The 21,273-nt window shown below is 38.3% G+C and overlaps 1 protein-coding gene across 1 annotated transcript in view; it reads right to left on the bottom strand.

The window, feature by feature from the left end:
* Positions 1 to 21,273, bottom strand: part of LOC126484039 (uncharacterized) — an 81,989-nt gene that overhangs the window by 44,735 nt on the left and 15,981 nt on the right. The window contains exons 2-3 of the mRNA XM_050107374.1: positions 19,491 to 19,613; positions 2,565 to 2,808 (exon numbers count right to left, since the gene is read on the bottom strand). Coding sequence (XP_049963331.1) covers positions 2,565 to 2,808; positions 19,491 to 19,613 — 367 coding nt within the window. The remainder of the gene's footprint in view (positions 1 to 2,564; positions 2,809 to 19,490; positions 19,614 to 21,273) is intronic.

Here is a 21,273-nt window from a genome sequence, read left to right as displayed (position 1 = left end):
TAAAAACTTCTCAATGAAGGATTTAATGTACCTCATAAACAGAGCAAATATGGGTTAGAATAGTCCACCAGGAGGACAAATCAACCTAACATCAGCATTAATCCAGCATGTTTTGGTATGCCTCACTGCACTTAACAGAATCCACATAAACCAAAGTGTATGCAAGAACTTTCTTCTCAAATAGAAAAAAAGTGCTGGACTCATCTTCCAGTTGAGTTCAGACATCCCCAGACATCCAACACATCATACAGGAGTGTACTGTAACATCATACCCAGGCAACACAAAGGATTTCCTGGCACTGATGTCTGTTGCTGTTGAGTAGATTGAGAAATTAAATTTCAATGTTGTAAGTATTCCTCCCTTAAGCCATTGTATAATATACGTATATTTTCCGTTAGGACAACTGTTTTATATTTGTAAAATAATGTTTAATAATACTGTGTGTTCAACCATACGCTAAATAAATAATAAACTACTAATTCATATAATATACCAATAAATGACTTAGCAGATAGTATTAATTGCAATCTTTGACTTATTGCAGATGATACAATCATCTGTGAGGAAACACTATGCAATGAAAACTGCAGTTGTATTCAGTCAGACTTACAAGTACACACATGCTCCAGTCACTTTAATGTGATCACTGCCTACGTCTGACGTCAAATTGTAATAACCACTCAAAGATGGCAGCACTAGCAGTGGTGGGTATATAAAGAGGGTCAAGAGGATGTGGAACACAGTGCAGTTGACACTGTACTGTGCAAATGGAGTGATTTATCTGGCGTCCAAATGGGCATGATCACTGGCTTTTGGGTCAAGGGTGAAAGTATTTCCAAAATGAGCACGGCAAAATGTCATTATCCAAAACCGTGGCCGAGGCAACTGTGGTTCACCACAGGCAAATATGACAGGGGTGAACGATGGTTGTAGAGATGTGTACGTGTGAAAATGAGTGCTACTGTTGAGGAACTGACCTCCCAGATGAACCAAGGGGTTATCAACAGTGTCTCCTCAACGACCATTCAGTGAATGTTGCTGCATATGGGCCACCACAACAGGTGCCTTGTACACGCACCCATCCTGACTACTGTCCACCACGACAACAGCTTGAATTAGCACACCAATACCAAAACTGCATGTCACTGACTGGTGACAAGTGGCCCTTTCAGATGAATCATGTTTTATGCCCCATTGGACAGATGGCTGTTGATTTGCATGGCCTTTGCAACACTTGTCTGTAGGGTTCAGGGCAGAGGACAGAGCATTATGGTATGGGGAATGTTTCTGTGGCGTTCCCTGGGTGATCTCATCATCCTGGAATGCACAGTGGATCAACACAGTTATGCATCTATCCTTGGGGACCATGTCCATCCCTACATGCAATTTTCTCTTCCTCAGCATGATGGCATCTACCAGGAGGAAAATGCAATCTATCATACAGCTCACAGTGTGCATGCATGGTTTGCAGAGCACGGATCAGTTTACTGTATTCCCTTGGCCACCTAATTCCCCATATTTTAACCCAATGAGAATCTTTGGAACCACCACGATTGGGCTGTATGTGCCATAAATGCTTAACCGAGAAATCTAGCACAAATGGCCACAGCTGGAGTCGGCATGGCTACACATGCCTTTGGTTCCTTCAAGAACCTCACTGACACTCTTTCTGCATGTTGTACAGCGGTCTGCACTGCAAAAAGTGGTTATTAAGGCTTCTGAGAGGTGGTCCAATTAATGTGATGAGACAGTGTATAACCTGGTATAAATAACTCAAGTAACTCTTAATACAGGAAAATATATTGTGTGCTTTAGGAGGTGTGAATTTCAAAAGTTACAAATGTCACACATTATGCACTGAAGAAGAAGAAGAAGAAAACACGAAGTGAAAAAATGCATGAAGAGTTAGTTGCATTTATACCAGGACAATATATAGTTGTGCCTTACAAGAAGTGTAAAAATGTATTAGTGTTTGGCTTCGTCATTAATGACATATAAATGAAGTAAGTAACACCATACAAATATTTGGAAATAATAATGTACAGAAGCACAAGGTGGAAATACCAAATACGGTCAGTTTTGGATAAAATACATGACAGGTTGTGAATTATTAGTAGAATATTGTGAAGCTGCAGACTGTGTATGGAATAGACTGTTTACAAAACATTTGTATGGTTTTTCTGAAATACTTTTCAAGTGTGTAGGATACTATTAGTCTGGATTAACAGGGGAATCATGCTTATATGATGAAGACTGAAAGAAATAGTTATGGATGTGTTTGCCTTGCAAGGCAGTGTCATTGCAATACCAGAAATTTCGACTGGCTGACACTTGGTAATTGGCAAAGCTCTCCTGGAAAAAAAATTGGACTATCTGAATTGTGACAGCACAAGCAACCATAGCAGCATCTGCAGTTGCTGTAATTTGATTTCTTTTATGTTTGTGTTTTTTATTGTTATATTATTTGTTGCAGTTTAAAATCAGTTCTTGATACATTCAGTCCAGCTAGAACTGGTAGGCTTTTATTAAATGTAATAACAAATATTTTCAATTACTACCTCACCTTTCCTCATCCAACTAGCTAGCCATTTTGTGAGTGAAGAAACTCGGTTGGGGTACATGTGAATGAAGCGAGCATAAACAAAGCCATCTGATGCCTGCTGGACTCCCCGGATGAGGTCTTCGTGTGTAGCTCCAGCAAAAGATCTAGACAACAGGTATTCCGGAAGAGGGGCAGCTTCTGCTCTTAACCTTGTCCTGACTGCGTCCCTCACTCTCTCAAGTGAGTATGGGATGTTAAACACCAGCTGGAAAGTAATAGTTTCTAAATTATACAACAGTTCTCAATAAGCACATATAAACTACACACACACACACACACACACACACACACACACACACACACACACACACAGTACTGTGTGATCATTAATATAGTCAGAACCAAACACAACTGGCCATATATTTGTGAACACACGAAAGTATTAAGAATACTAGTGCAAGATACTCATTAAAATGATCAGAAACTACATAGAAAACATTATGTTTCAATCATGCTGACCAACAAGTAGACTTCAGAAGTAAATACCACAGAGTGGACCATGTCTAAAATACGAATGAAGCAATGAGTATGAATTACCATTTTACATCAACATCTATACTGCACAAGCCGCTATACTGACTGCTGGAGGAGTGTATTTCTGTTTCTTCTTCCAATTTTGAATGGTGTATGGGATGTACAACGGTCAGTTATTCTCCTTATATCCTCCAATTTTCCAGTCCTGATAATATCACGAGATGTACATTAGTGGAAATATATTGCCTGAGACTTATCAAAATGTACACTCAGAGAACGTTAACAGCAACTCTCTGTGACTCACAACACGTCCCTGTGCAGCATCTAATACCAGAGTTGGATGAGCAAATTTGTGACACTGCTGTGCTTCTGAAATCAACCTGTGATTAAGCACACCTTTCGCCTTTGAATTTTTTCTATTTTTCACATCCAGTAAGGATCTCAGGAGGACAAGCAATTCTCAAGAACTGGTTAAGCAAGTGTTTTGGAAGCTCCCTCTTCTGTGTGTGAATTTCCTTAGGATATCAGTCCAGAATTTGCTTTAGCTGTAACTAATTTCATGTGGATGTTACGCTATTCCAAATGTTTATTCCTGATATTTTATGACATTTGTTATTTCCAGTGACCAACACTGTAATCGAACAATAATATGTTTTCCATCATTTTACGTGTAATACGTTACACTTATTTATGTTGGCAGTCAGCTGGAAATCCTGAAAACAAGTGTCGATTCTCTGCAGGTCTTTATTGGAAGTTCCCAACAATTTTATGGTATTCTGACTTTCGTGTATGCAATGTCGTCTTCTGCAAATGACCTTATGGGGATTCTTATGTTATCCACGGTTATATTGTATTACTCTTATACTCTGTGAGCAGTGATGAATTTATAAGATCACTTGGGTCATTCCTAAAACATTTCTAAACTTTCTTTGGTTTGCCAATAACACTGTAATTTTGGCAATTAGTGCAGATAAACTTCAACAACAAATTTTTATTTAATAGAGCATCATTGAGTACTTGCATGTATCTCAATGTACTAAACTTCTTGAACAAAAAGTATTTTGCAGTAACCTTTTTCATGTGAAGACGAGTCTCGGAGAGGGACAAAACCAGTAATTAAATAAAATTATTGTTCGATCAAGACAGACAACTATCCCACACAAGATTAAAAGAGGAAGTCTAAAAACAGGTCTCAAAGTCAATACTAATAAGATTAATTTGATGTATAGTCAGAGGAGGAGAAGGACAAATAGTATGAAAATACAGACTGGGAGAAAGGAATGAAAGAGGAAGCTCCTTGGTAAGATTCTGCACAAAACGTAATTTAATCATCACTAGCACTTGGTTTAAGAACCATGAAAGAAGGTTGTATGTGTGGAAGAGACCTGGAGACACAGGTATGTTTCTGACTGATTATCTAATGGTAAGACAGAGATTTAAATACCAGATTTTAGACTGTAAGACACTTCCAAGTGCAAATGTGGGCTCTTACCACAATTTATTAGTTGTGAACTGCAGATTAAAACTGATGAATTTGAAAAAAAAAAAAAAATAAATAAAATAGAAGAATAAGAAGATGGGACCTGGATAAGCTGGAGGAACCAGGGTGTTTTAGACGGAGCACTAGGCAACAACTGACTGCAAGAGAGGAAAGGAATACAATAAAAGACAAATGGATAGCTTTGAGAGATGAAATTGTGAAGGCAGCAGAGGATCAAACAGGTAAATAGACAACACAGAAATCCTTGTGTATCACAGGGGATACTGAAGTTAACTGATGAACAGAGAAAACATAAAAATTCAGCAAATGAACCAGGCAATACAAGGGAATACAGACTCTATAAGATAGGATCTGCAGAAGGTGCACTATGGTTAGGCAGGATTGGCTAGAGGGCAAATGCAAGGCTACCGAACTAGGATTAACTATGGGAAAGATAGATATCACCTCTAGGATAATTAAAGTGGCCTTTGAAGAAAAGAGAAGCAGCTCCATGAATATCAAGGTCTCAGATGGAAAACCAGTTCTATGCAAAGAAGGGAAAGATGGAAGGAGTATATAGAAAGATTATGTAAGGGAAATGAATCTGAAGGCAGCATTATAGAAAGGGAAGAGGTAGTAGATGAGGGTGAGATGGGAAATATACAGTAAGAAGAATTTGACAGAGCACTCACAGAACTAAGCCGAAACAAGGACCCTGGAGTAGACAAAATACCCCCAGAACTATCGATATCCATGGGAGAGCCTGCCATGATAAAAGTATTACAGCTGGTGTGCAAGATGTATCTGGCAGGTGAAATACCCTCAGACTTCAAGGTGAGTGTGGTAATTCCAATCACAGAGAAAGCAGGTGCTGACATGTGTGAATATTACCGAACTATGAATTTTATAAGTCATGGTTGCAAAATATTGACAAAAATTATCTACAGAAGAATGGAAATACTGATAGAAGCATACCTTGGGGAATATCAGTTTGGGTTCTGGAAAAAGGTAGGAACAGGCAAAGCAATACTGACCCAATGGCTTCTCTTAGGAGACAAGTTAAAGAAAGACAAACCTATTTTGTGTAGCATTTGTCAACTTAGAGAAAGCTTTTAGCAAAGTTGACGTGAATACTATCTTTGTAATTCTGAAGGTAATAGGTGTAAAATACAGGAAGCAAAAAGTTATATACGACTTGTACAGAAACCAAGTAACATTTATAGGAGTCGAAGGGCATGAACATGAAGCAGTGGTTGAGACAGAAGTGAGATAGAGTTGTAGCCTATACCTGATTTTATTCACTCTGTATATTTTATAAGCAATAAGTGAAGCTAAAGAAAAATTTGGAGACAGAATTAAAGTTTAGGGAGAAGATATAAAAACTTTGAGATTTCACAATGACATTGCAATTCTGTTGGTGACTGCAAAGGAGTTGGAAGAACAATTGAATGAAATGGACAGTATCTTGAAAGGAGGTTATAAGATGAACATCAACAAAAGCAATACAAAGGTAATGAATGTAGTTGAATTAAGTCATGTGATGCTGAGGAAATTAGATTAGTAAATGATACACTAAAGGTGGTAGAAGAGTTTTGATGTTTGGGCAGTATAACAACAAATCCTGAATGCTTGGAGCTCTGCAGCTTTCAGATATTAATTAAAAGACATCATGAGCTGCACTAGAAATGTTTTACTTTCCAAAACTGTTTTTCAGGTTTTTAACCTAATCTCAGTGGCATCTGGTAAACAGGAACAAACAACTGCATGTGCAAAGATTTCTGCAAAATGATAACTGTACACATATAGCAGTAATATAATTCCACCTACATTATGCGCTTCTGCAGCAATGACATGCTTGTCAGTTAATATGACAGAATCTAAAATATGTCCTACAAGATAGTACATAGTTTGTCAATTATATTATTACTATCAAATTTTAGGCAGTGACAATTCTTGTTAATGTCTGACATAGCCGTCATATAGAGTAAACATGGTACTGACAGGTCATGGAATCTATGTTACCTATTTTTTGTTATTTCTAAGATCATATCTATATATTTTGGGACATGCATTCATATAATTGTGTGAATTACAATTTTTGACAATTGGCATGTGAAGGTAGAATATACAAAAGGTATAAGATTGCAAAATAATCCAAGATATCATACCAAATTAGACAATGTTTACAACTTGGATGTAGACTCCAAACCAAAATTATTCAGTTAAAACACTTTTGAAATTTTGTATACACATCTTATTCTGTAACTCTGTTTGTTCCTTAAGTATGTTGTCTGGTTGTTTGTCATATGTCTGTACATTTCAATTTCTTCTTCTCCACAAATCTGGGTTTTTTCCATTTTGTGGAGAATGGTAATGTTTTTGTTAACACCATTAGCAGAATATTCCCTTACATTAGCACTGAATGCTCAGGGATTGGCTTCACTAACATTAGTATTTTCTCTAAATCTTGTTTTGAAGTTTCTCCCTGTTTGCCCAACACAAAATTTATCACTATCATTACACGTTACTTTATACACCCCTGATATATTATATATTTGCCTGTTATTGACATTGTGTAAAAGATGTGATTTTACATTTCTCTCTGTTGTGAAGCCGATTTTGAGGTTAGTTTCTCAAAAGAAATGACTAATTTTTGTCAGAAATGTGGCCCCGGTATGGTAAGGTTATAAACATATATTTTTCTACTTGCTTCCTTTTCCTGATGTAATCTGATTTCTGCTCTTACTATGTTCTTCCTGTTTTTTGTGTATAATTTCATAACTGGGTAGTTTTGGGTCACAGCCACTGCCTAAAATTTGATAGTAGTAATGTACAAGACGAACTGTCTACTACGTTATAGGACATATTTCAGGTCCTGTCACATTAAATGACAACCACGTCATTGCTATAGAAGCACATAATGTAAGAAAACTTATATTAGGCCAACTGCTATTTATAAACTGCTGAGAGAAAAAATGGTATAACTCAATTTTTTCCACTTCTGAGAAATGAAAGGGTTTGCATTTTGTTTAGTGTAAATACATACTTTAAAATACTTCTTGACTATTTTGATGAAATGTACAAATGAAATACTACAATTATGTTTACTACAGACATTTTAGTTATTTGTACCTTACATTCCTTTTTATAGTCCATAAAAGTTGGAGTACCAATTTTCCTCACAGAAATTTATTCATAGTGAAAGGTAAAGTGGTATAAATTACTCTTCTTATAAACATATTGGTGAAGTTCAATACCTGAGAAGAAATATGCTGCCTTTTAATCCCCATAATTGCAGTTTATTTATAAAACATTAACGTAATGCGATACAGTAAATGTGAGTCTGCACTTACTGCTAACATTGTGCACTTTTCTCACACAAATTGAGTTAAAATAATTGCAATATTGTTGTTAATTACTAGAATGTTACCTACTGAGTCCGTTCAACAGTTCAGCAGTGCATTCATCTATGGATTATAAATAAACTGTTGTTTCTAAATGTCAAAATTTCTTAAAATGTAATTCTTGTCAAGCTGATACTTCAAGAGGCTTCATAATGGAGCATGTCTATTTACTCGATTCCACCGTCACATCATCTTCCTCTGCCAAAGGGTCAACACATCCAAGTCCAGATTCCTTAGCCAAACTTGCAGTTGTCAGTTGGTTGAAGAAAGCATAGTGCACCACATGGATGTACGAGAGAAGTGTCATCATGTCTTCTCTTTTTGGCTTGGAGTGTCACATAGCATAGTTGAGAGGGATGAGTTTTATGGATCATGTATTTAATGTGAACATCACTGCTTGATTTGTGTAGGTTTTAAGCTAGACTTCAACATGAAGTACAAACTCCCCCTATAAAGACAATTTCTGCTTTAATAACACTTGGAATATTACAAATCTAAAGAAAGAAAACAGTGCTAATACTTACTAGTACTGTTACAATGCCTTTTTGATTTTAGAGCATAAATAAATAAACATGCAAAACAACACAAAACAACAAGGCCACGTGGCCTTGCCACCTGACTTATACCACTATTCCTGTGAACACCCTACACTCTGGCGTGAGAGGAAGAATGCATTTGGAGCTCTCAAGTGGTTCCGGTGGGAGTTATCGTTACACCACTTCTCCACAACAAATTTCTGTGCATTGCGAGTAAACTGAGTGGTATAGCTCAAAAACTATTTTTTTTTTTTTTTTACTTAGACCACTTGCATTCCCAGCGGCTCATATGCACAGTTATCATTTTGCAGAAATCGATGAACGTACAGTTGTTTGTTCCTCTGTATCAGATACCACTGAGGATAGGTTATAAGCCTGAAAACCGGTTTAGAAAAATAAAACATATCTAGTGCAGCTCATGGTGTATAGAAGATGTCTTTTAATAAAATAACAAATGATGGCAGAACTAGGGGCAATACAAAATGTATATTAGTGATGGCAAGAAAACAGTTCCTGGAGAAGAGGTTTTTTTTATCATCAAGCTTCTGAATGGTTTGAAGAAGCTCATCACGAATTCCTCTCCTGTGACAACTTTTTCATTTCAGAGTAACACTTGCAGCCTACATCTTCAATACTTAACTGAATGTCTCCAATCTCTGTCTTCTTCAACAGTTTTTATCCTCTACATTGCCCTCTAATACCACAGAAGTTATTCCCTGATGTTTTAGCAGATGTCCCTTCTACTTATCAGTTTTTTTTCCCCCATATATTCCTTTCCTCTCTGACTCTTCAGAGAACCTCCTGATTCCTTACCTTATCAATCCTCCTAATTTTCAACATTCTTCTGTAATACGACATCTCAAATGCTTCAATTCTCTTCTGTGTTAGTTTTTCCACTGTCCAAGTTTCATTACCAAACAATGGTGTGCTCCAAACATACATCCTCAGAGATTTCTTCTCCAAATTAAGGCCAATTTTTGATACTATTAGACTTCTCTTATCCAGGAATGCTCTTTTTGCCAGTGATGGACTGTTTTTATGCCCTCCTTGCCCCATCCATTATAGGTTAGTTTGGTGCCTAGGTATCAGAATTCCTTAGCTTCATCTACTTTATGATCCACAATTCTTTTGGTAAATTTCTCACTGTTGCTGTTTCTGCTTCTTCTCACTACTTTTGTCTTTCTTCGATTTACTCTGTATCCATATCCTGCACTCATTAAACTGTTCACTCAATCCAGCACATCCTGCAATTCTTCTTCACTTTCATTGAGGATAGAAATGTCATTAGTGAATCTTATCATTGATTTTCTAGCACCCTGAATTTTAATCCAACTCTTAAACCTTTCTGTCATCGATTTTTCGATGTATAGCTTGAACAGTAGGGACTTTTTAATCTGAGTGCTTCATTCTTGGTCTTCAAGTCTTATTGTTCTCTCTTGGTTCTTGTATATTATATCTTACCCATCTTTCCACAGAGCTTACCCCTATTTTTCTCAGAATTTCAAATATTTTGCAGCATTTTACATTGTAGAGTGCTTTTTCCAGATCGACAAATCTTATGAATGTGTCTTGATTTTTCTTCAGTCTTGCTTCCGTTGTTGTTGTTGTGGTCTTCAGTCCTGAGACTGGTTTGATGCAGCTCTCCATGCTACTCTATCCTGAGCAAGCTTCTTCATCTCCCAGTACTTACTGCAACCTACATCCTTCTGAATCTGCTTAGTGTATTCATCTCTTGGTCTCCTTCTACGATTTTTACCCCCCACACTGTCCTCCAATGCTAAATTTGTGATCCCTTGATGCCTCAGAACATGTCCTACCAACCGGTCCCTTCTTCTTGTCAAGTTGTGCCACAAATTCCTCTTCTCCCCAATTCTATCCAATACCTCCTCATTAGTTATGTGATCTACCCATCTAATCTTCAGCATTCTTCTGTAACACCCCATTTCGAAAGCTTCTATTCTCTTCTTGTCCAAACTATTTATCATCCATGATTCACTTCCATACAGGGCTACATTCCATACAAATACTTTCAGAAACGACTTCCTGACACTTAAATCTATACTCGATGTTAACAAATTTCTCTTCTTCAAAAACGCTTTCCTTGCCATTGCCAATCTACATTTTATATCCTCCCTACTTCAACCATCATCAGTTATTTTGCTCCCAAATAGCTAAACTTCTTTACTACTTTAAGTGTCTTGTTTCCTAATCTAATTCCCTTAGCATTACCCGACTTAATTCGACTACATTCCATTATCCTCATTTTGCTTTTGTTGATGTTCATCATATATCCTGACACTGTCCATTCCGTTCAACTGCTCTTCCAAGTCCTTCGCTGTCTCTGACAGAATTACAATGTCGTCGGCGATCCTCAAAGTTTTTATTTCTTCTCCATGGATTTTAATACCTACCAGCCACAATGTCCCAACAGACTCTGTGATGCTTTTACTTTTCCTAAAGCTAAAGTGATTGTCATCTAACAGATTCTGAATTTTCTTCTCCATTCTTCTGTAAAGTATTCTTGACAGCAACTTGGATGCATGAGCAGTTAAGCTGACTAAGCGATAACTCTCACACTTGTTACATCTTTCTATCTTCAGAATTAAGTGGGTGTTATCTTTCCAAAAATCTGCTGGTATACCACCAGTCCCATACATTCTGCACACCAACGTAATAGTAGTTTTATTGCCACTTCTACCAATGATTTAAGAAATTCCAATGGAATGTTATCTATTCCTTCTGCCTTATTTTATCTTAAGTCTTCCAAAGCTCTTTTAGATTCTGATTCTAATACTGGATTCCCAGATCCCCTATTTCTTCCCTATCAGCTCCTGTTTCTTCATCTGTCACATCATCAGAGAAGTCCTCCAACTCATACAGGCTCTCAGTGCACTCTTTCGACCAATCCACTCTCTCCTTCGTATTTAACAGTGGAATTTCCTTTGCACTTTTAATGTTACAATCTTTGCTTTTAATTTCACCAAAGATTGTTTTGACTTTTCTATATGCCGATTCAGTCCTTCCAACAATCATTTCTTTTTTGATTTCTTCGCATTTTTCATAGAGCCATTTCATCTTAGCTTCCCTGCACTTCCTACTATTTCATTCTTTAGCGATTTGTATTTCTGAATTTCCCTGAATGGTTTTGTACTTCCTTCTCTCATTGATCAACTGAAGTATTTCTTCTGTTACCCATGGTTTCTTTGCTGTTACCTTCTTTGTACCTATGTTTTCCTTTCCAACACCCGTTATTGCCCTTTTTACAGTTGTCCACTCCTGTTCAGATGACTGCCTACTTAGCCACTCATTATCACAATATCTATACCCTCTGAGAACTATGAGTGTATCTCTTTGACTGACTAGTCTCTTAAACTTCTGCCTACTCTTCATCAATATGAAACTGTGATCTAAGTCTATATCTTCTCCTGGGTATGCCTTTTAATTGAATCTCTGATTTTGGACTCTCTGTGTGATCATGACGTAACCTATCTCCCCATATCTCCTGGCCTGTCCCAAGTACACCTCCTCCTCTTGACCTACTATAAAGAATAAATTAGGCAATTTGGACAAACTCTATTTTAGTGTGGTCCACGCTAAATTCAGAACTGTCAATGTCCCTAGGTGAGAGATGTCCTACATAAAATCCCACCCTCCCAAACAAGTAGTACTTCACTGCCTACTGAAACTACAAAATATTCAAGGCTATCCCTATGCCTCTCCTGCTTTCAGTCCTGCACCTATAAATCTTTCTCCTATGGATGACCCTGTTGCAAACATACACTCACCACCTCTTACTGGAGTCTTGTGATAGATATTTATTACACAATTAAGAGTGGGGCACAGCGAAAACAGTCCTGAGATTTATCAGCTGTTCTGAAACTAATGTCTAGTATTCTAACTAAGCATGAAAACCAACTGGCTGTGTACACATGAGCAGCCACCATTATTCTTGCACTGTCCAAGGCCTTAGAAAATATACGCTATCACCAGCTAACAAACTGGCTAGCTACAAACAACCTACTAAACGAGTATCAATCAGGTTCCCATAAACACTGCAGCACATCTGCCTTAATATAGGTAACAGATGAGGTCAAACTTGCCGTGGATGCCTCTTAGACACCAACAAAGCCTTTGACACTGTTGATTTCAACATTTTGCTTGCCAAACTTAGCAGCATAAATTTCTCACCAAATGCAGTGCAAAGGTTTTGCCCATACCTGACATCTCACCAGCAATGCATCATGTCTGACAACATAAAGTCATAATGAAGGAAGGCAGTATCAAGTATCCCCCAGAATTCAGTATTGGGGTCCTATACACTTTCTTCATCAAGCGTAAATGATGCATCATCAGTTTTGTCCTACTGCAAATACCACATGTATGATGCATCTAAGTGCAAGACCAACAAATCTGAAGACAGTTATTGAGAATCTCAATACTGACCTATGTGCACTATCAAAATAGGTGCAGAATACAGGGTTACAGCTCTATGCATCCAAAACTCAAGTGCCACTGGTTGGTCATTCTAGGCTCATTAGCCCAAAATATCAGGAATCCCTATCATCTTTAACCCTGAATGGGACAAATACCAACATCCCTCCTTTGGCAAAGAGTCTAAGAGAAGATGTAAATCTACACTGGACTGAGCACATAACTGCATGTGCAAGAAGGCATCATCATCTCTCCACACCCTACAAAAATATGAAAAGCTATTCCTTCTTGACCCATAAAGAAACTTGTACAAACCCTTATACTTCCAATTTTTGATTACAACAATGTTATTCTGCAAGGCCTTTCTCAGGAAAGCTCATAGCACCTGGAACTGGTTATGAATAGCTGTATTCACTATACCTGTGATGTTTGGCTCTTTTATCATATTTTACCACCATATGCATAGATATCCTGGCTGCGTGCAGACGGGTGCAGAGACTTCTACAACCTCTGTCTTCTCTACTGTCTTATCAACGAACACTGTCCCTAGTATCTCTCCACAACCTTAATGCTCTTACCTGAACAACTTAGCACAAACACCTTCCCCCATCAGAGCATAATCCTTTCTGTACCACTCCATTGTTCAGCCACTTTCTCAAAATCCTTCTCCACAACAGGAACCCAACTCTGAAATAACCTCCCACATTATAGTGGAGAACTGAATAAAATCTCCAGCTTCTGAAGACAGTTAATGACATTTCTACTAAAGCAATAATATGAATTACCATTGTCCCTATATGCACTTGCTACCCTTGAACATCCTTCTACCCTATCATATCTTCCTCTTTCCCCAGTATTCTTAGTTGGTGCAGTCTCCTTAAATTTCCTCTCCCCGGAGGTCACTGTATCAGGAAACATCTATCCTGTACACCCATAAATTTGTTTTGTATCTGCCGCTGTAATTATTATTATTATTATTATTATTATTATTATCATCATCATCATCACTGCCACTTCACACTCAAATCACTGTAACACTATTTGTCATATTAAAATTGCCATTTCATGGAAATTATGATGTAAAAAAGTCACTGTGTACGTGAAACCCTAGTCTGATTTAAGATAGGGCCTGATGGCCCTAATCAGACGAGGTTAAATAAATAAACTAGTTTCATTGAACTGTACTTTAAACCAATGCTATTTTGACTGATACTTTGACAGTGGTGACTTTGCGATATCCCAATGACTTTTGTCGGTGAATTCTCAAGGAAAGTTTTGCTGCATACAACACACACCTTTTCCTGATTATGCTGTAATATGTTTGAGGAAGAAAATGGTTGCATATAAGATAGGAAACTACAAAGTTATGGAATCAAACATAAAAAAATGGCAAAATTTGGAAGAAAATAGAAAAAAAAGTAGTCCTCGGAATGTGCCTTGGAGGCCAGTACCTGACTAACTTCATTTCTGATAAGCAAAGACTTCCACTGTAAAAACTGTGCAGTAATAGTTCAGCCAAAAGCGATTACATTGGTGACATCAACATCCACAGGAACAGTACTATAACCTTCTCAAAATTACTTTAGGATTGACAGCTACAAAGGAAGTACCCTAGAGTGAGGCTTACAAGGAAGACACAGCATGCATTCAGTCAATCTCATGAGCTGTAGCTGAAGCAATGGTAATTTCAATGTCACTTTCTTAGCCAAAACATGTCATATGAAGTCAGTCAAGGGAAATGATTTAAACATTATATGCCTACACTGTCAACAACTGTTCTTGATAATACTACCAACTACTCTGTTGTTGCTGAAATTTTGAAGTAACTGATACTCTTAGACAGATGGAGCATACGGAACTATGATTACTCAGGTACAAAATTGATGAGCTGACAAAAATGTGTGGGCACAATGTCACTGGGCCGTCAAACTGTCACTGCCATTTCAACCCAACAGAATTGATATGGACCCCAATTAAATTTTACCTTAATTAAAAAAAAAGAGAGCTGCTGTCAACGCACTCAGCAACAAAGCTGTTAGGAAGCAATTTTTACTATCGGAAATGAATTGTCATTAAATAATGGCAGTGACAGTCTAACATGAAGCCTATGCAATAGCGACAATAGTAATGCCAGTAGAGTTTTCCCTATGTCATCACAAATAAGATGCACAGTTTGATTCAGCTGAATGTTTGGTCAGTGCAGTTGAAGTACCTTCATAGCAAAATATATTTTCATATGCTTCACTGTTAATAATAAGGCTGTTATCAGAAGCTGAGTCCAAATGCAATTCATTTTAGGAACTCAGAAATAATTATACAAACAAAATACCTCTGATTACATTATAATTTGTGCAGTGCTGAAGTAGTGTATTTTGTTACCACTAGTCTTCTCTCTTCAAAACAGGTAAGTTTTCTCATCTCAATTAATAGGCATAAATTTTTTTTATGTCAGAAATAAGTAGACAGTTTTATAACAAGTAATAACAAATTAATTATAAACCTAATGCTTGTTTCTCTCCTTGAAACCAAATGGGCAAGTGCAGTACCACGTATCACATTCAACTCAAATTATCCCATGTTAATAGATCTTTGACAGTGTGCCAGATTGAAGTAGGTGAAAATATGATGTATTTTTAAGATTTCATTCCTATAATGTGTTCACTTAAATCCAACAACAAAAAAGTTTGTTGCACATTGAAAATTTGAAAAAGACACTGGGAAATGCATTTTTGTAAACTTTCCATGTACTGTCTTAAAAAGTTTTTGCCACAAAGAAATCTAAGATGAAAACATTATGCATCTCTTCCAGAAGACATTGATGCCAACTCTAACTTAGTACACAGAATAGCTTGTGAATATGAGCAAGCTGAATGAAATGTAAAATTACACATCTGTTCCGTGCAGGAGTTTGTAACTCTGCTTTGAGCCTCTATGTACTCCAGTTCAAAGTGTCAATCCTAAAACAATTCTGATCAGACTATACAAGTAGATGAATTTGGTACAGTTATGACAAAAACAACAATTTAATGTGCTGTGTTTCATTCCTCTCCTGTATCTTTTCAACACAGACATGTACTGATATAACTCATCCTGCAGATCCCCAAATCATATTTCAACGTATATTCCTCTGCCTCTTTTTCTTTCTTTCTTAGCAGTTAAAGAGATAAAATTTCAAGAGGTATATGATTCACAGCAAAGCTTTGTTCAATAATGATCATCATGGATAAATTTCACTAGTAAAGAAAAGGTATTCTAGAGAGAAACTGAACAATGAGAGTGAGTGATGAAACTTGAAAGTGCAGGGCATATATTCTACAATTAATGAATGACTTGGTGGAATGATCAATAAATAAATGAAACATAGATGACATTTGACTTACAATTACACACAGAAATAAAGTATTTGGAATTGTTTTGTTATTCATGCACTGTTCAGTAATTATAATAATTCACAACTCAAATCCTACTTTGAATCTATTGAGAGATTCATATCAGGAGCATATAAGGAGCACTCTTCTTCACTCATGTTGCAATTTCCAGAAACCGTATATACATCTACATCTACATCGATACTCCGCAAGCCACCCAACGGTGTGTGGCGGAGGGCACTTTACGTGCCACTGTCATTACCTCCCTTTCCTGTTCCAGTCGCGTATGGTTCGCGGGAAGAACGACTGTCTGAAAGCCTCCGTGCGCGCTCTAATCTCTCTAATTTTACATTCGTGATCTCCTCGGGAGGTATAAGTAGGGGGAAGCAATATATTCGATACCTCATCCAGAAACGCACCCTCTCGAAACCTGGCGAGCAAGCTACACCGTGATGCAAAGCGCCTCTCTTGCAGAGTCTGCCACTTGAGTTTGTTAAACATCTCCGTAACGCTATCACGGTTACCAAATAACCCTGTGACGAAACGCGCCGTTCTTCTTTGGATCTTTTCTACCTCCTCCGTCAACCCGATCTGGTACGGATCCCACACTGATGAGCAATACTCAAGTATAGGCCGAACGAGTGCTTTGTAAGCCACCTCCTTTGTTGATGGACTACATTTTCTAAGGACTCTCCCAATGAATCTCAATCTGGTACCCGCCTTACCAACAATTAATATTATATGATCATTCCACTTCAAATCGTTCCGCACGCATACTCCCAGATATTTTACAGAAGTAACTGCTACCAGTGTTTGTTCCGCTATCATATAATCATACAATAAAGGATCCTTCTTTCTATGTATTCGCAATACATTACATTTGTCTATGTTAAGGGTCAGTTGGCACTCCCTGCACCAAGTGCCTATCCGCTGCAGATCTTCCTGCATTTCGCTACAATTTTCTAATGCTGCAACTTCTCTGTATACTACAGCATCATCCGTGAAAAGCCGCATGGAACTTCCGACACTATCTACTAAGTCATTTATATATATTGTGAAAAGCAATGGTCCCATAACACTCCCCTGTGGCACGCCAGAGGTTACTTTAACGTCTGTAGACGTCTCTCCATTGATAACAACATGCTGTGTTCTGTTTGCTAAAAACTCTTCAATCCAGCCACACAGCTGGTCTGATATTCCGTAGGCTCTTACTTTGTTTATCAGGCGACAGTGCGGAACTGTATCGAACGCCTTCCGGAAGTCAAGAAAGATAGCATCTACCTGGGAGCCTGTATCTAATATTTTCTGGGTCTCATGAACAAATAAGGCGAGCTGGGTCTCACACGATCGCTGTTTCCGGAATCCATGTTGATTCCTACATAGTAGATTCTGGGTTTCCAGAAATGACATGATACGCAAGCAAAAAATGTGTTCTAAAATTCTACAAGAGATCGACGCTGCAGTTATCCAAAAAATGCACTAATCAAAGACCTGTACCTTATTTCTAAACTATCACTATATACTAAAGTAAAATTTGACAATATGCAATGCATAGTAATTTATAATGAAAAAGTCAATCTATCAACATGTGACAATGCGGGGATTCAGTAGCAGGAACCTCATGACATTCAACTCAAGATAATGTGATAAGAATACCGTTATTGGACTTTTTTTCATAATTGGCATTATTAAGTATAAAATTACTAACCATCAAAACCTGTCATTGTTTCCTATATCAAATTCCATATATCTTGGCAATATTTTGTGGAATAATGGCATAAGAAATTATTAATAATGAATCATCCATCTTAAGAGCAAATTATTTTTTGAACCCTTTTCAAACTTCCCATCAAGAATAGTTTACTAATTTTCGAAGTCACGGGACAGCGAAATGCACACATACATATGGCGGTAGTATATTGGCAAAGCTGTCATTTGTACTCAGGTGATTCATGTGAAGAGGTTTCCGACATCATTATTGCCGCATGACAGGGATTACAGACTTTGAGGGCAGAACAGTAGATGGAGCTAGATGCAATAGATATTCCATTTTGGAAATCATTAGGGAATTCAATACTCCGAAATCCTCAAGGTCAAGAGTGTGCTGAGGATACCAAATTTCAGACATTACCTCTCACCACAGACAATGAAATTGCCGACAGCCTTCAATTAATGACGGAGAGCAGCAGCATTTGTGTAGAGTTGTCAGTGCTAACAGACATGCAACACTGTGTGAAATAACTGCTGCATAGTGCTGCAAAATTTTGGTCAATTCAAGCCAATGATCTGCCCGCCCTGATCACCCGACATGAATCCCATCAAACATTTATGGGGCATAATCGAGAGGTCAGTTTGTGCAAAAAGTCCTGCTCAGTTATAGACACAGCAAGACTCAATATTTCTGCAGGGGACTTCCAGCGACACGTTGAGTCCTTACCACATCAAGTTGCTGCACTACATTGGGCTAAAGAAGGTTCAACATGATATTACGAGGTATCCCATGACTCTTGTCATCTCATTGTATGCCAGAAACAACGTGTAATCTTAGTCATCTAAACTGGACATTTACATTAGCCAACAGACACAAGTCAGAGAAGGAATATGAAAGATCACCTTCATTCATAGCTTCATCACATTTCTAGAAACTCGAACCTTTTCGACATTACAGGCATCCATCTACAATGGTGCCTGTTCAAAAACAAAGTAATGAACAATATAGAGATTTCTCCTCTTTATGTAATGGAATTACTATTTACACATTTCTAACATTTTATTATATTGTAATTCTTCAGGCTTTCTCGATGATCTGTTGACATCTTGAGATGTCCAGTGTTCTACCGGATATTAGCATTGTCCATGCACAATATTTTGATGTGACTCATTGTCTGGCATCAAGTGCCAGAAGCAATTATGGAGGGGGGAGACAATAAGCATAAACACTGGACCTGTTCCATTCAACTAGCAGTCTCAGGTAGCACCTGATGAAGAGAATGAGTCACATTGCCAAAACACTGAATGGAAGACGCTGATAATTGGTATTTTATTACATTATTTAAAAAACAGATAAGATGAAAAGTTATCCAAAATTTTGACAGCAAACTGAAGATTTTGATTAGATTAAATATTGTGAGAGATTGTCAATAAATAATTTTTTTCCCTGTAATGTCCCCAAAATCAAAATGTGATACACTTACCAGTACATTGATGACAGCTGTTGCTCCACACTGAGAAGTGCCAATCTGTGTAACATTTTTGGCACAAGCTTCTTTCTCTGACCAAATCATTACTCTTTCCGCTATCTTCCTGTTATGTTTTATCTGTAAGAGTCCAATAAAATACAACTGTTTTGTGCTGGCAGAAAAAAAAACTGAGGCTTCTATCATAATAGTATTTAATCAAGCAAGAAACAACATCCTGTTAACATTTTGTGGTTGTGTAGACCACGCCATTCTGTATATGATGTGAAAATATAGTATTAAGAGTACCCTCTTCCATGGGTCTCCATAACAGACACCCGAGGGTCAAACTGACAAACTATTAGCAGCAATCAAAAATTTCCATTCGAAAGTCATACAGTCCAGAATCGGTATGCCAATCAAGCAAAACTACTGTGAGCATTGAGATAATCACCCCACTGACACACCAGCTTGAAGATACACTACTGGCCATTAAAATTGCTACACCAAGAAGAAATGCAGATGATAAACAGGTATTCATTGGACAAATATATTATACTAGAACTGACGTGTGATTACATTTTCACGCAATTTGGCTGCATAGGTCCTGAGGAATCAGTACCCAGAACAACCACCTCTGGCCGTAATAATGGCCTTGATACACCTGGGCATTGAGTCAAACAGAGCTTGGATGGCGTGTACAGGTACAGCTGTCCATGCAGCTTCAACACGATACCACAGTTCATCATGAGTAGTCACTGGAGGATTGTGACGAGCCAGTTGCTCGGCCACCATTGGCCAGACGTTTTCAGTTGGTGAGAGATCTGGAGAATGTGCTGGCCAGGGCAGCACTCGAACAGTTTCTGTATCCAGAAAGGCCCATACGGGGCCTGCAACATGTGGTCGTGCATTATCCTGCTGAAATGTAGGGTTTCGCAGGGATCGAATGAGGGGTAGAGCCCCGGGTCGTAACACATCTAAAATGTAACGTCCACTGTCAAAAGTGCCGTCAATGCGAACAAGAGGTGACCGACACGTGTAATTCGGGAGGGCGACGATTCAATCCCGCGTCCGGCCATCCTGATTTAGGTTTTCCGTGATTTCCCTAAATCACTCCAGGAAAATTCCTGGATGGTTCCTTTGAAAGGGCACGGCCGACTTCCTTCCCCGTCCTTCCCTAATCCGATGAGACCGATGACCTCGCTGTTTGGTCTCTTCCCCCAAACAAACCCAAACCCGAGACGTGTAACCAATGGCACCCCATACCATCACGCCGGCTGATACGCCAGTATGGCGATGACGAATACACGCCTCCAATGTGTGTTCACCGCGATGTTGCCAAACACGGATGCGAACATCATGATGCTGTAAACAGAGCGTGGATTCATCCGAAAAAATGACGTTTTACCATTCGTGCACCCAGGTTCGTCGTTGAGTACACCATAGCAGGCGCTCCTGTCTGTGATGCAGCGTCAAGGGTAACTGCAGCTATGGTCTCCGAGCTGATAGTCCATGCTGCTGCAAACGTCGTCGAACTGTTCGTGCAGATGGTTGTTGTCTTGCAAACGTTCTCATCTGTTGACTCAGGGATCGAGACGTGGCTGCACGATCCATTACAGCCATGCGGATAAGATGCCTGTCATCTCGGCTGCTAGTGATACGAGGGCGTTGGGATCCAGCACGGCGCTCCGTATTACCCTCCTGAACCCACCGATTCCATATTCTGCTAACAGTCATTGGATCTCGACCAACGCGAACAGCAATGTCGCGATATGATAAACCGCAATCGCGATAGGCTACA

This window comes from Schistocerca serialis, chromosome 6 (genome assembly GCF_023864345.2).
Source record: "Schistocerca serialis cubense isolate TAMUIC-IGC-003099 chromosome 6, iqSchSeri2.2, whole genome shotgun sequence".
Classification (NCBI taxonomy): Eukaryota; Metazoa; Arthropoda; class Insecta; order Orthoptera; family Acrididae; genus Schistocerca; species Schistocerca serialis.
Note: the sequence above shows the minus strand (reverse complement) of the source record. Positions and strands in the feature narration are given on the sequence as shown.